General features: G+C 42.3%; 1 protein-coding gene and 1 long non-coding RNA gene across 2 annotated transcripts; one reads left to right on the plus strand and one right to left on the minus strand.

Moving 5' to 3' along the window:
* Positions 1 to 942: 942 nt before the first annotated feature.
* LOC142665747 (uncharacterized) lies at positions 943 to 7701 on the minus strand. Its single transcript, XR_012851558.1, has 2 exons — positions 7453 to 7701; positions 943 to 1165 (listed from the first exon to the last, which is right to left on the minus strand). It is a non-coding gene; the product is annotated as an uncharacterized LOC142665747 (long non-coding RNA).
* LOC142666759 (lysozyme C-like) lies at positions 3789 to 5486 on the plus strand. The gene is made up of 4 exons (XM_075846937.1): positions 3789 to 3921; positions 4161 to 4310; positions 4392 to 4470; positions 5426 to 5486. Exons 1-4 carry the CDS (start codon positions 3789 to 3791, stop codon positions 5484 to 5486), a joined length of 423 nt encoding a protein of 140 aa, XP_075703052.1.
* Positions 7702 to 12367: the final 4666 nt, after the last annotated feature.

Consider the following 12367-nt stretch of genomic DNA (forward strand, 5'->3'; position numbering starts at 1 on the left):
ATGGATGTGGCGATACCAGTTATGTTACTTTTTTAAAAATGTGAAATTTTTTTTTTTATTTTGTTTATTTTAAGTCCCTCCTGGGGACTTGAACCAGCGATCACTTAATCGATATACTGCAATACTAATGTATTGCAGTATATCGGGATTTAGATAGGCTCCTATTAAACTCTGGCAGGTCCTACTAGGAGCACAAAGATGGCGATCGCATCACGGGGGTAAACTATTGGTAAATAACTACTCTAACTGTAAAGAACCCTTTCCTTTGTTGATGTCTGGATCATCTTTCCTCCACCTGTACGGAATGTCCCCTGGTCCTTTGTAATGTTCTTGGAATTAAAAAAAAATTTATTTGTAAAAGATCAAAAGCATTTGGGCAAACTCTAGGGGTGGACCCCAGAGCTCATATATTACTGAGTGAGTAATAAAGCTCTACTGGTTTTAAAAATAGAGATCATGGAGGGACTCAAGAATTAATACAGCCCAGAGCTTCATGTTTCCTACCTACCCTATTGAATGATCTTCATGAATTTTAGGTCAATGACTACATCATGAATTTACAAGAAGGGGTTGTATGAGATTAGAAAAACATAACTGTGTGGGAACTAAATCGGGTCGAGCTGCAATACCACACACAGCCTATGTACAAGAGTGGTGCTGTTTCTCTTATCTCATACAATCTTTTTAGTCACTTAGATATTTTAATAATGTTATTTTGCTTCTTTCTTACATAGGAATGTCTGGAAACCAAATTGTTCCAACAGAGACCTTGTGGCATATCTCAATTCATGTTTAGCTGATTAAACTTCATGCAAACTGATCAGGACGATTTTGATTAAATCTATATGTGTCTTCTCTCTAAATCCCTGATACAACTTAATGTTTATCTTCTGAAATTGTTTCTAAAAATGGAAATATTTCTCAATTTGTAAACCAATAAAGTATGTTGAGCAATGAATATTTGTATTTGTCCATTGGTCACAGCTATGTACATACATAATATTACAGGCCGGTCATACAGATGAATGGCTGACCATGCAGGACATGATCTGGATATTCTCCAACTGTAAGCAGGGCTGCACTCATGGACTTCTTTACAGTAAGATGTTTCCATCGAGTCTGGCAATGTCACGTGATCCTTCCTGGTGCGACATCCTAGAGGACACTGAAGAGGAGAAAGTGACCACATGCATCAGATTATTTACTGCCTAACTCAATGGAAACTCCAATTCAGGATTTAAGGTGTTCAGTCATGACAACCCCCCGTTCATACATCCTATGGACAACATAGAGGTCCCCTTCTCTAAAAAGCAGCTTGTCATCGTCTGGAAGAAGATTTGGAGTCCAGTGGCCAAAACGCTCATGCAGGAGGGTTATGATAGCAAGAAGAGTTAAGTAAACTGAATTAAGCAGAAACAGGTTGTAGTGTGAGGCAGAGATGTGGTCAGGAAACAATCCAAGTTTAGTACAAAGATAAGCGGCAACAGTTTTTAAAGTGACAGCAATGAACTAGACTACAGGCAGGAATCTCTATAGTTTTACAATTAGGAAGTGGAAGGGGCAGGTTTATTTAGGAAGCCAAAAGACTGAAACCGATCAGATAATCAAGGCAAGAAATCTCACGACGCAGGAATCAAGAGAACCTGGACAACAGATTCATCAGTGGAGATGTCCAACATTTCAGATGGGTCAATGAGAAGAGCTGCTGCCTGAGACAGGAGTTTCTGGGTTGTAATCCTGACACAGCTTTTGCTCGAGAGAATTCTGCATAGCCATGTATTCTAGTATATATTATAACAGTCACTGATGAATTTTAATCAGCCTTGTGTAATAATAAATTTTCTATATAGCATTGTCTGCGCTGATTGTATACTAGCTGCTGCAACCTGAGGCAGTCAGCTCACAAGCTCCACCTAGTGGTGACCACAGGCAGCCAGAACTTTATCTTTGAACTATCTTATGGAATTAATCAGCAAATAATTTTATTTCTATTTAGGTTAAAAAATCTAAATGGTGTTGAAGGGTGGACATTAACTTTAAGTAACCCGTACACCTTAGTTTCTTGTTGGTGGACTACTTCCTTTAGTGGGATCTATTGCCAATCTAATGCCACCTTGCCATTCTATATTCTCAGCAAAAAAAAAAAAACTTGATTTGTTTCAGATTCATCCTCTTTTACTACTCCTGGTCACTTAAAGAGAATAGTGATATACGGGAGGGCATATTTAAACGTACCTTTTTTGTGGTTATTTGCGTGACCTAGAAACTGGCACTTGATTTGCCTTGGGCGGTCTATTTAAAAAATCGAAACGGTGTTCAAAGGTACACATGGAGTTTGATGTAGCCTGTATGGCAGTGCACCGAGGCTGTACACAAGCTCTGTGCCATTGGTGTTGCGAGTACCGGTCATTTTTTGTCATCCACAACCAATGCGTTCTGCAACTTCTGGATCTTTGTTACTTTGGGCAATAATAGAAACTAAACTGTAACAAAGTCTAATCTAAGATAGAAGTCAGGAGAATATCAGACGCTGTTCTTGTTCTTTTTCCAAATGTCTAACAACCTCATATTCAGAAACAAATAACACCTGGACCTCCTCGAATAACACAATGATAGACACTTATATTAGAGGGGGTCATCCAATTCCAGACAACCCTAGTAAATATGCCCTATTAGGACATAAGGATATCACAAAGGGGGTCTTCCACTTGAATGGAGCTGTGATGTTTGTCATTAGTGATAGATAACTGTGTGTGAGCCCCTTCCCTTTTGATTCTTGTTCTCACCTACACACCCTATACTAGGAAAGGGGGCCTGGTGCATATTTACTCCTACCCATCACATATTAATATAGGAACCTTTGGTCTTATTACAGACTCTCATGTTTACTAATGTTGCAGTAACAGTCTACAGAAAGAGCCCTGCACAAGCTCCCCCTGCCCTTGGATAAGGGGAATATGGCCAATCTGAGCTGGTGTCCTCCTCTGAATTGGCCCCATAGTAGTCTAAGAAAATGCATTTATGTTACATTCTCCATTATGTCTTATTAAAAGAGTTTTCTGGTTTAGAAATGAATATTCTAATACCCTGATAGTAAAATTCTGAGTTAATACAAAGAGGTCCCCCGCTCATAGTGGAGAACGGCTACAAAGAGCGTCTCTCTCCTTGGAGGACCCAACATCTTCCTGCATTACACAAAAATGCAATTGTTTTGAAAAGGTACCATGTAATGCTTAATTTTGCCTGTGGTGGCACTGCAGGGGAATTGAACACCTGCTGCTGATTACATCTGATTGGGACACCCTGTGAACAGTTTAGTTTCGGGAACCCTTCTAACAAAAATGGATTGTAGAAAGTTGAAACAAACAGATCAATACAGAATCAAACAGGACTGGAAATAACCAACTAACCAAAACTTGGCTTTAGTGGGACGGAAAAACCCCAAGCCCATATAAAATCATTATTATCAGACGTTTCTGTAATTTGAGGAGATATAATCAGAGTTTAGTGCTGGGAACTATTTATATGAATGTAATATACAGGGAGGTTCTGACGAGTTATTGGTCTTTATAGCGCACACTGTTGATTAGGATCCTCTTATTACACAATGTGTTGATTGTTTGCCGATGATAAATATATAAAATTTATTACTTATAATTCCCGGGAACCAGTGCAATGGTGGAAATATTTAATAACTATATACTCTAGTCATTGTAATAGCTGTAATGACACATGACCTTCTGGGTATAAATATGGAAAGCTTCTTCAAACTTCAGAACATGTTGAAAATGAAGATCTTCACCATCCTCATACTGATTGCCGTCTTGGCAGATCTTAGCTCTGCAATCGATAAATGCACCCTGCAGCGAACCTTAAGAAACAGCAATCTCATTGGCTACAAGGGGTACAGTCTTGGAGACTGTAAGTACTTCTTATTTAAAATTTCTATACTCTCTCCTGGGTCTCTGTAGTTTTTGCGTTCTTAAAGGGACACTGGGCAAATATGGCGTTATATCTAGTGCAGGGCCTGTGGGGGCGGAGCATGACCCAGGGATGCAACGAGAATGCCTGTGTCATGCTCCACCCCCTGCATCATTCATAATACAGTCTATCAGTTTTGCCTGGAGAATTCCTTTAATTTTTAGTTATTTTCTGTACAGATATGTGCCTAGCTCATCATGCTAGTAACTATGACACATCCTTGAATAGAAGTCCTACTGAGTATGGCATCTTCCAGATCAACAGCTATTGGTGGTGTGATGACGGTTACACCCCCGGACGCAAAAATCTATGTCAAATATCATGTAGAGGTAAGATTTGTTATTTTTTACCTAGATTATAATTTATGAAGTTTTAGAAAGGATCAGCTCCAATATGTTCCTCTTTTTCAGCCCTACTGAATACCAACCTCTCAGATGATATCAATTGTCTTAAAATAATTGTTAGAGATCCTAATGGACTTGGAGCCTGGTATGTAGAAAGACAATATTACTAATAAGGCCAAACATGCATTTTGAAGGCGTATAACCAGGTGAACTCCATTAAAGGCGTTCTCCACTTTGAACAATCTCCTTTTGTTAGAAGGGTCGCCTGACAATACATGATCATAGGGTTTCCAGTTGCTGGGACCCCCAGGGATCATCTGCTAAACTGGGGAACCTGGTCGCAAGTTTTACATTACACTGTTCCCAATTATATCAATAGTTTGTCTATGTAATACATGGATGTGTTGGGTCCTCCAGAGGGAGAGCTGCTTTTTGTAGCTGCCCTCTACTCCGACCAAGGGTAGTTTTACACTGGCAGATTTTATTGTGCGGTAACATGCACAGATTGCCAATAACGACATGTCCATCAGCACTTATGATCTGGTGTATGGGGACGAACATTCGTTAATATGATCGTTTGTCCAGATACAGTCTGCATATTGTTGGCAGCACATCCGCTATTTATGGGTTGATGGTAAGATTTAAAAAAATAAATAAATAAAATACTTTCATCTAGATTTTTCATTTTCTTGTATATCTTTATGAAAATGTCATATTTTATACTTTCTCCTCAGTAGGGACATTTTATATTTGGTCTCCACGGTAGAGACTTTGATTATAGGTTTATCGGCTTCCTGTGAAATTGTCCCAGTGTGCGCGTGTCTGAGAGAGAAATTAGATTTTCCGCCCCATTGGGAACAGGGACAGTGATGACAATATCTGTAAAGCGCTGCAGAATACGTTGGCGCTATGTAAATAAACAAACACGTTATGAACATAATGAAAGCTTTCAAGTGGCCCAAGACCAGTTTCATACTCAGAAGGGGGTCCTGAAGAGGGGAACCCCAATCTATGATGTCCACATGCCCTAATGGAGCATGCGGACGAGGGTTGTTGGCACTTTATTACAGTAATCAGATCTTTTTTGTCATTTTTTCTAGGGCGGCATGGAGAAAATATTGTAAAGGACATAACCTGAGCTCGTATACACGTCCATGCTAACTGCATTCTTCTTCCCGCTGCAATCATTATATAGCTGCAACTAATCGTTATTCTCATCTTAATGTAGGAAATTCAGTAATGCAATCATTTTAAAGTAAATGTCTACCTTTGAACACGGTTTAATCGAAATAGGACTAACATTCTGTGATGATTCATTTTATAATATCTTTAGAAGCATTGGAGCTCCTTTTTCTGTTACTGAGCTCTAAATTTAGCACAGACATTAGAATTAAAGGGGCATTCCAGTGACAACCAATTCTCACTTATCCATCCAATAGGTGACAGCTGCTAGATTGGTTTATGATCTGACTGTGGGTCAAGCGTTGGAACCCCACCGATCTAGCGGTTATCACCTGTCCCGTGGAAATGTGATGACTTGTAACCGAAATAGCCCTTTAAATGAAATCATAGAGGGGGTCCCCTGTTTAGGGGACCAACGTTAAGACCCACTACAAAGAGAGGCTTCTGCTCTGGACGACTACATCTATATGATCTTGATTTATCTGCATGACAAAATAATCTCAATGTGAGATCTGGTCATATATTCTAATGTATGGCACATATGGATATTAATAAAAATATGACATTAAAAATATTTGTTAATGGTTCTTGATTACAGCAGGACAAATTCTTGGTGTTCACTTGGGGTCTGGAGAAATACAATGGCCAGGGGCGTTCACACGGCTTATTTTCAGCCATTTTTCGGGGCCGTAAACGCCTGAAAAATCAGAAGCTGAACGCCTCCAAAACATCTGCCCATTGATTTCAATGGGAAAAATGGTGTTCTGTTGCAACAGGGCATTTTTTTTACGTGAGCCATTTTTAAAAACGGCCGTGTAAAAAAACAGCCGCGAAAAGGAAGTGCCTGTCACTTCTTGAGCCGTTTTTCATTGACTCTATCGAAAAACAGCTCCAAAAACGGCTGTAAAAACGACGCGAAAAACGTGAGCTGCTAAAAAAAAATGTCTGAAAATCAGGAGCTGTTTTCCCTTGAAAAAAGCTCTGTATTTTCAGACATTTTTGCTAAGCGTGTGAGCATAGCCTAACTAGGAAAGACTGGGCCCCCCTAAGTGCCACACACAGCCCCCCTTATAGATAGTGCCCCCTGTAGATAGTGCCCTACAGCCCTCCTGTAGACACTGTTGTACCCCACTTGTAGATACTGCCCCCCACCTCTCCCTTGTAGATAGTGCCATACAGCCCCCACCTCTAGAGATCACCATAAAGCCCTCTGTAGACAGCGCCATACAGCTCCCCCTGTATATAGTGCCACACAGCCCCTGCAGCAACCCAGGGAAGCGTGTGTGGAGAGGATGGGAGTCGTAGTACACGGCTGGCTGTAGTCTACGCTGGAGCCGGTGGTTCCTGGGGACTCTACCTTCTCCTCCCCCACTCCTCTTTGGCTGGTACAGTGATAGGGGGGCTGCACTGATGATGATGGTAGTGATTTTTCCCCCGGGCAAACACCTGATGCTATATAGTGTCTCTGGCCGATGTTGTGTGTTGGGTGCCCGTGATGGACATTTAGTGGAGCCTGGGTTGATGTATGGGGTGCTCCCGGACTTTATGGTGAGCACCAGTGGTGGTACAGCAGGAGTTAATTAGTGGCCGCTCCAGGTGGGACCCAACGATGGTATGCTGGGGTTCCCAGCAGGGCTGTACTGACATGTGATCCTGCCGGAATGCACTCCGGGGACGTGATTGAGACTTTCCAGTGTTCAGGGGATCCGCAGTGGAAGGTCTGGTAAATTCAATTGCACTAAGAGTCTATTTTAAGTACAAGGCTGCCCTCTTGTGGCCATGAACATAAATTGCAGGCTGCTGTGATTATGGTCAGCCTTTTCTGGGGGTGCTCCCAGACTTTTTGGTCAGCAGTGGCTATTTTGTAGGGGGCTCCTGGACTTTCACGTCAGCACTAGTGGTGGTACAGCGGGGGCGTATATTCACCGACAGCGTCAGGACTCACCAATTGTTTCAGCCTCCTTCGGGCTGTACTTATCTTTGGAATGCTTAGATCTGCTCTCCGGTAATGTCTCTGATGATTTGCCGTTCAATGGGGAACCGCGGTGGCCTGATTATGCTCCAATTGGTGTTTCTAAGATGGCGGCGCACATAGACGTTCAGCTTGGAATTGTGTCCCCACTGCAACAGATGAGCTGCAGATTAGTTCCGGCTGAGCTGTCATGCTGTATTTTAGTTCCATTGCTGTGTTACAGCCTCCTCTGGTGACAACTGGAACTGCATGCTTAACCCCTCTGGGACTGGTAGAAACAGTGTGATACAGCTGGAATTAACCCCTTAATGACCGGGCCATTTTGCACGTTAATGACCAAGGATTATTTTTAGTTTTCTCACGGCCGCATTCCAAGAGTCGTAACTTTTTTTTTATTCTGTCGACATAGCCGTATAAGGGCTTGTTTTTTGCGGGACGAGTTGTATTTTGTAATTGTACCATTTTTAGATGCTTATAATATATTGATTAACTTTTATTGACTTTATTTTAGGAGAGAATTGAAAATAAGCAGCTATTCCAGCATTAATTTTCACGTTATAAATTTACGCCGTTTACTATGCAGCATAAATAACATGTTACCTTTATTCTATGGGTCGGCACGATTACAGGGATACCAAATATGTAAGGGTTTTATATGTTTTCCTACGTTACACAATAAAAACCCTTTTAGAAAAAAATTACTTGTTTTTGCATCGCCGCGTTCCAAAAGCCGTAATTTTTTTTTTTTCCGTCGATGTGGCCGTACGTGGGCTTGATTTTTGCGGCCCAATGCGTAGTTTTCATTAGTACTATTTTGGGGTACATAGGACTTATAGATTAACTTTTATTTTATTTTTTATGGGGGGAATGGGAGAAAAGAGAGAATTTTGCCGTTGTTTTTTGCGTTTTTTTTGGACGCCGTTCATCCGGCGGTTTAATTAATGTGTTCATTTTATTGTTCAAGTTGTTACGATCGCGGGGATACCATATATGTGTATGTGTGATTTGTTTTGACACTTTTACTAAATCAAACCACTTTTTGGGCAAAAAAAGTAGTTTTATTTGATTTTCACTGTAATTATTATTTTTATTTTTTTTCACCAACTTTATTTAACTGATTGACATTTTTTTTTTTTAGTCCCACCAGGGGACTTCACTATGCGATGTGCCAATCGCATATATAATGCTTTGGTATACTTAGTATAGCAAAGCATTATTGCCTGTCAGTGTAAAACTGACAGGCAATCTGTTATGCCATACTTCTGGCATCGCCTAACAGTCAGATGCTGAAGGCAGACCTGTGGGTCTTTGTTAGGCCCCCGGCTGCCATGGAAACCCGACAGCGACCCGCGATTTCTTTGCGGGGACGCCGATGGGGTGACAGAGGGAGCTCCTCCCTCTGTCAAACACATTAGATGCCGCTGTCACTATTGACAGTGGCATTTAATGGGTTAAACTGCGGAATCGGAGCGTGCTTCGATTCCGGCAGTTGCAGCAGGAGCCAGGCTGTGTATAACAGCCGTGCTCCTGCCGCTGATCGCGTGGGTACAGTGACAGTACCCACGCGATCACAGGACGGATATATCCGTCCTCCTGCGTGAACTACCAGCTGCAGAGGACGGATATATCCGTCCTTCGGCGTTAAGAGGTTAATCCAAGATGGCGGATTAACCCGGTTTGTGCTGGAACAGTCTCCCGAAATGGCGATTTAACCTTTTGTGGGCTGGAAATGTCTTTTTACCGTTCTCCGCCCGTGGAGTAACAGCTGGTACAATGTTTACTGTGGGTACAAGGATGCCAAAATTATGCAGCAACCCAGGGGAGCGGGTGTGGAGAGGATGGGAGTCGTAGTACACGGCTGGCTGTAATCTACGCTGTAGCCGGTGGTTCCTGGGGACTCTACCTTCTACTCCCCTTGGGCTGGTACAGTGATAGGTTGCTGCACTGATGATGGTGGTGGTAGTGGTTTTCCCCCGGGGTAACACCCGATGCTATATAGGGTCTCTGGCCGGTGCTGTGGGTGCCCGCCCTGGTGCAGTGCAGGGACCAGAGGAAACGGTTGGACGGTACCACTCACGTTTACTGAAGAATCCAAATCTGTACAACATGTCCAAGATGGAGGCCCAGTTCTTGCGGTCCACTGCAGCCAATAAGGGAATGACGGGGACTAGTTGGTTACAGTTTCTCTTATCCAGCAATTCCCGGGCAGAGATGCCACCATTTCCAGCCGAGGTCGTAGTTACATGAATTCTCTTTTGCAGTGATGTTGGTAGAATGGAGTGACCTGATAGACACTTAGATTGTGTTGTGGCGCGAGGCAGAACCCCAGACAGCGCCAGCCGTGCTCAGAGGCAGGACACGCGGCTTCTGAGGAGATGAGGGAATGTTGCTGTGGGGCTGTGGTGGGAGCCGGGGTGCAGGGGGATAATTCTCAGTCTCTTGTCTGCGTTCAGGCTGTGGTGGGCTCCGCTAACAGGGCTGAGGCCTAGCGCCTTCTGGAAGATATAACCGGGTATAGACCAACTAAAACCACGTCCTCTGCTGAGAGCAGGCCGGACTCCACTCACTGTATTCTGTGAGAGCTCTCCACTTCCTTCCAAACACAAAGATGCGCAATGCTCCCTCTAGTGGCTCCCAACTAGAACTGTCACATTGTATTTGCATGGCGAACAGCACAAAAATAACAAAACATGTCAAATACATTTAGACAGGAACCAGAAGGGGATCTTCTGGGATGCTACACCCCCACCCCTTAGTAGATAGTGCCACACACAGACCCCTGTAGATAGCACCACAGCCCTCCCCCTTGTAAATAGTGCCACACAGCCCTCCTTAGTAGTGCCACACAGCCCCTTGTATATAGAGCCACACAGCCCCCCCTGTGTAGTGCCACACAGCCTCCCTTTGTATATAGTGCCTCCCTGCTCCCCCTTGTATATAGTGCCACCCTGCTCCCCCCTTGTATATAGTGCCACCCTGCTTACCCCTTGTATATAGTGCCACCCTGCTTCCCCTTGTATATAGTGCCACCCTGCTTCCCCCTTGTATATAGTGCCACCCTGCTCCCCCCTTGTATATAGTGCCACCCTGTACAGCCCAGTAACAAGCAGCTATGTTGTTATTGCCGGTGGTATTAAGGACCTATAGAACATACAGCACCATAGAAGATTGTATTTAATGGACCATAGGAAAAAAAATAAAGGCCCTGGTATGTTATATGACCCAAGTAGGTCAATTTCTACTAATTATGAAAATGTGCCTGGTGTTTCAGCAAAATAACACATAGACAAGCAATGCTTGTCACTATCAGTAGTTACTGGGTGATGAAGCAGATGGAGGAAGTCATCTTTCCTCCAGAAACACTCTACTCTAATTTGGCAGTCTAATTTTAGCAATGGAGTAGAGCGAAGAGGAGAGAAATCAGAAAAGGAGGTGAGTTATTTGTAACTGATAAACAGAGCCGTCTACTGTAGTATTTCACACTGCCGTTTTTTGGTTGTACCAAAATAGCTTTTAAAAGAGGGCAAAATATTACAAATAAAAAATATTTTAAGAATAAATGGTTTGTTGTACAGTAACTTTATATTATATATTTAGTTTTATTTTTGCATTTTCTAAGAAAACAGAATTAAGACCAAAATGTAGCCAAGTTACAACAAAGATTCAGAATCAGAGATCTATTGAATACAGAATTATAATTATTTTTAAAAAAAAAGTTGCGCCCTAGTTAAATAAAGTTTGCTTATCATGACTATGAAACATTTGTCCTGAGTACAATTAGTAAGTGCCATGGGATCTGATAGTTTATATATTATATTTAACCATTAAAAAAAAAAAAAGTTCTACATGGAATTTGCCATATGAGAGTCAAATTCATTCAAACAATTTCGTCATATGTTATCTCAGTGTTTCATGAGGATATTGTGCAATACATGTAAGTAAAGGTTAATGAAATATAGATAAACAAGTTATTATGTGAGTCAGTCAGTATTATTAGCGTCTTAATCCAGTAAGTTTCTTAGGTACTTTACCTCAATACGATTTAATTGCTTAATTTACATCAGAAACGTAATATTGTATTTTACCAAGAGGTCCTTCCCCAGATTACATATAAACAAAGTGTGTGTACTAAGTGATGGTGCGTCTAAGCCCCTGTTCACATCACGTTTCGTTTTTCCGTTCATCTGTTCCGTCAGAGGAACAGATGAACAGAAAAATAAACTAGCGTTTCCGTTTACAATACCATTGATTGCAATGGTATTCTTTTTTCGTTCAGTTGGCGTCCGTTCCGCTAGGTTTCCGTTTTTCCGACGGGAACACTATGCTATTGTTCTCATCGGAAAAATGGATACCTAGCGGAACGGACGCCAACTGAGACCAACTGAAAGAAAGAAAATACCATTGCAATCAATGGTATTGCAAACGGAAAATCCTGTGCTGTATAAATTCTGAATATATCTTCATAGCGGTCAAGCTCCGTTTGTTTGGATACAGAGATACAAATCCCCTGCATAGAGTTAACTGATGCATCCCTGACTACCTGTCGCTGCCACAAGAGGGCGCTTCCTGCATACTGTTTAATTGTCATGGGGCCCGTAGGTATCAGTAACTATAACAGGGCCAACAGAGGATAGTATGGACCCACTGTGTTGCCAACGGATATGACATGGAGCTAAACTGGGGAGCGAAGTCTAAGTGATAGCTAGGTGTTCACCCCTTAACCTCTGTACGGAGATTTGGACTTGGCTGTTAGTATACCCGGGTCGCTACCCTCCGAGCAGTCTCTCTTGGCCGCGGCCAACGTGGATAGGTGGGGTACAATGACAGCAGACAGATGTAAGATCCAAACAAAGGCATAAGTGAGGGCAAGTGGCAGACGTTCACTCAC

The sequence above is a fragment of the Rhinoderma darwinii genome, chromosome 13 (assembly GCF_050947455.1).
Source record: "Rhinoderma darwinii isolate aRhiDar2 chromosome 13, aRhiDar2.hap1, whole genome shotgun sequence".
Taxonomy (NCBI): domain Eukaryota; kingdom Metazoa; phylum Chordata; class Amphibia; order Anura; family Rhinodermatidae; genus Rhinoderma; species Rhinoderma darwinii.